The sequence below is a fragment of the Sphaeroforma arctica genome (assembly GCF_001186125.1).
Source record: "Sphaeroforma arctica JP610 unplaced genomic scaffold supercont1.376, whole genome shotgun sequence".
NCBI lineage: Eukaryota > Ichthyosporea > Ichthyophonida > Sphaeroforma > Sphaeroforma arctica.
The window spans coordinates 38,540-41,597 of record NW_014040182.1 but is presented as its reverse complement, the minus strand read 5'-3'; the positions used below and the strand labels follow the sequence as shown (position 1 = coordinate 41,597).

Below are 3,058 nucleotides of genomic sequence, written 5' to 3'. Positions count from 1 at the left end.
ATCTCAATTGATCTTGATATTGTCGACTGCAGTAGAGGCAACTGTCCGTACTCACTGCCGGCCCTACCTACCGTGAGACGGGTCAAGGACGCTAGGTCCCCCGGTACTGTCCCGAACCCCACCGCCAAGGACCGGGTGCGGGGCATACGGGTCAACAGTTGGGTCATTTGCTCGGGTGTGGGGGTTGTGTTGTCGGCATGGATGGCAATCATTCGCACATTGGGCATGGCCTCGCCAATACCATCCAGAACATCACTGGACGCTGCATGGAAGTCAAGCTCTCTGGGGATGTACCATTTCTGCAGGCGTGGATAGTGCCTGGCCACCTGCTAGCGAGAAGGGAAGAATAGAGATAGGTAGGAGGGGTGGGAGTGTGGGTGGGTTAAATTTACACCGGACGGTACTATGGAAGTAAACGTTGTAATGCATTCTGCATACCCTGGCAACAAACCACATGTGCAGGTGTATCGGCTCTCAAGTGCGTGTAAGAGATGTCCGGTATCTCGGTGGAAGATCCTTCAGCAGACAATCGAGCGATATAAACTCCACTGGTAGCGAACCAGCGCATGCACCCACAAATGCACAACCCTCACACACCTACTTTACGTACACTCACACCATAATGACGCACCTCGATTGTTTTGGACAGGTCCACAGTCGCCCTGTCCAATCGGCCGCCTGTCCCATAGGCCACATCGGGGATTTCAGTCCACAGGCGTTGGTCACACAGCACAGCATAGAACGACCTGCTCACCAAACGGTACTCCCTAACCGAGTCGTAGTCCAGCCAATCGAACACCTTGACCATAACCTCCGACGGGATTTGTTTGCCGGCTGCGTAGATGGGCAGTGCAGCACCACACCTCCGCAGGTGGTGTCTAGTCTTCTCAGCCACGAGTTTGTGCATGCGTGCGAGCATGCTGAGTAACGTTCCGCAGTCGAGTGCTTCTAGTTGAGCCATGGCCATATCCGCCGCTTTCTCATCGTACACTGTTTCCCTTGTCCTTGTAGTGATGTTGTAACTCATGTAACCTCGGGGGGTGTATTAAGGGGTAACCTCGGGGAGTGTATTAAAGGGTAACCTCGGAGGGTGTATTAAAGGGTAACCTCGGGGGTGTATTAAAGGGTAACCTCGGGGGTGTATTAACGGGTAACCTCGGGGGGTGTATTAACGGGTAACCTCGGGGGGTGTATTAAAGTGTAACCGCGGGGGGTGTATTAAAGGGTAACCTCGGGGGCTATATTAGAGGTGTCCTGCCGTGTTATGCCGAGCTCCCGGTTGGATCACTGCGCATGAGTGGACAGGTGTGGTTTCTTCTGTTTCATTTTTTTAATACGCGCTTTCAATTGAATAAATTAAAACATGCGTGTGGGTTGGAACACCATCGCACACGCGTATGTGTTCAGAACATCTCGTCCTGTGCGTGCAGAGTGCATACTCCTGTCCTCAAGGCCTTGTATGATATTTGATATGTATATCCCGTCGTTTGAGTTTGCATCCCACACAGTATGTCATAGCTGAGTGTCGATACGGCTCACAGCGCGAGCACGTCTCTCCCGTATCTAAACAACACGGTTAGTGAACCACTATCAGGCGATTGCAGTTGTTGCCATTGCAACGTTAGTCACAAAAGCTAAGCTGCTTATGATTATACTTGGTCATGTCGCAATATTTTGATATGCCGCGTACTAGCACTAGGCGGCAGGCAATCATTATATACTTAAATGGTTGGAAAAATGAACATCACATACTTGTATGCACATGTACACACTGAGCGTACTCCAGGTTGTCAGCATGCGTCCATTACCATCGTAGACTCAAGTGCTTGGACAGATGAACGTCGGCGTAGTCCGGTTTAATCAATCTACATGTAGTAGATCGGTAGTTGCTTCGTACGTTTCCTGTGCATAGACGGCAATTGAATGACGGTCCAGCTATTGTCTCCCTATGTATACATTTAGACGATATATTTAAACCCAACATACATTGCAAATACATTCACGAGTGCTTTAATATATTATACAGCAAACCCTCCGACTGCTGGTGTGACTATATAATGTGCCACAGCGGCTATTATGTTCATATGGAAGGTGAGCACGATGAGCCTCCCGCGAGTCCCGTCTGTGTGATATAATCAGCTCATCAATCATCATACTCGCAGGAATAATGTCTCAACTCTCTAAAGTAATAAGAGTCTCAGGCGACTCTCAGCAAACATCGATACTAGATTATATTACCTAAGATCTTGGGTTTTCAGCTCTTAGGGATTGCCAGACCCAGAGACCTATCGCATCTAAGATCTTAGGAGAAAGCTGTACGTATTTACATAATACCATCTCTAATAGCCTCATGGATAGATTCACACCCACTCACACTCGTTGCAAGTGGGCGTACAAGCAACCTTGAAATCAAATCCAGACACTCAGTCAATTGAAATGATGCTTCTAGAGTATTGAGTGCTGTCAAAAGTACTCGCAATTCAGCCTGTGAAGATACAGCGGCGTATACCTGTCGTATGTGCACTCATATAAACTATCCCGTATAATCAGTACGAGCATATGAGACACCGCCAAAGTCAATATGGGGAAAACAAATATACTGCAGCATAAAAGTTGGCATGTTTATAACCGCGATAATGTGGAACGAGTTAGAAAGGATGAGGAGAACGCTCGCCTAGAGGAGGAAGCCAAAGAACGGCGTGTGGCATTTGCGGTATGATGTACTTATTGAAAGGAGAAAGATAGTGTGCTTCCGTAAGTATAACAATGGGTGTGCTCATAGATTTTGTATAATTGTTTTTCAATTCACGTCTGTTCTTGATAAACGCACCGATCATTCGTATGCAAATATTCATGTTTACATATAAAATATGTGTGATGTATTATTTTCAGCGAGCTATACTCCTTTTTAAACGATTCACGCCTTATGAATAAAAAAAGTACTAACAGCTGTATGATACAGCTATATATATATATATATATATATATATATGTATGTATGTATGTATGTATGTATGTATGTATGTATGTATGTATGTATGTATGTATGTATGTATGT

General features: G+C 46.1%; 1 protein-coding gene across 1 annotated transcript; it reads right to left on the bottom strand.

Annotated features, from left to right (window-relative positions):
• Positions 1-63: 63 nt before the first annotated feature.
• Positions 64-1,078, bottom strand: SARC_05715 (hypothetical protein; the record flags this gene model as incomplete). Its single annotated transcript, XM_014300413.1, has 3 exons — positions 632-1,078; positions 242-326; positions 64-170 (listed from the first exon to the last, which is right to left on the bottom strand). The coding sequence occupies exons 1-3, from the start codon at positions 1,025-1,027 to the stop codon at positions 64-66; spliced, it is 588 nt and encodes a 195-aa protein (XP_014155888.1). The 5' UTR covers positions 1,028-1,078.
• Positions 1,079-3,058: the final 1,980 nt, after the last annotated feature.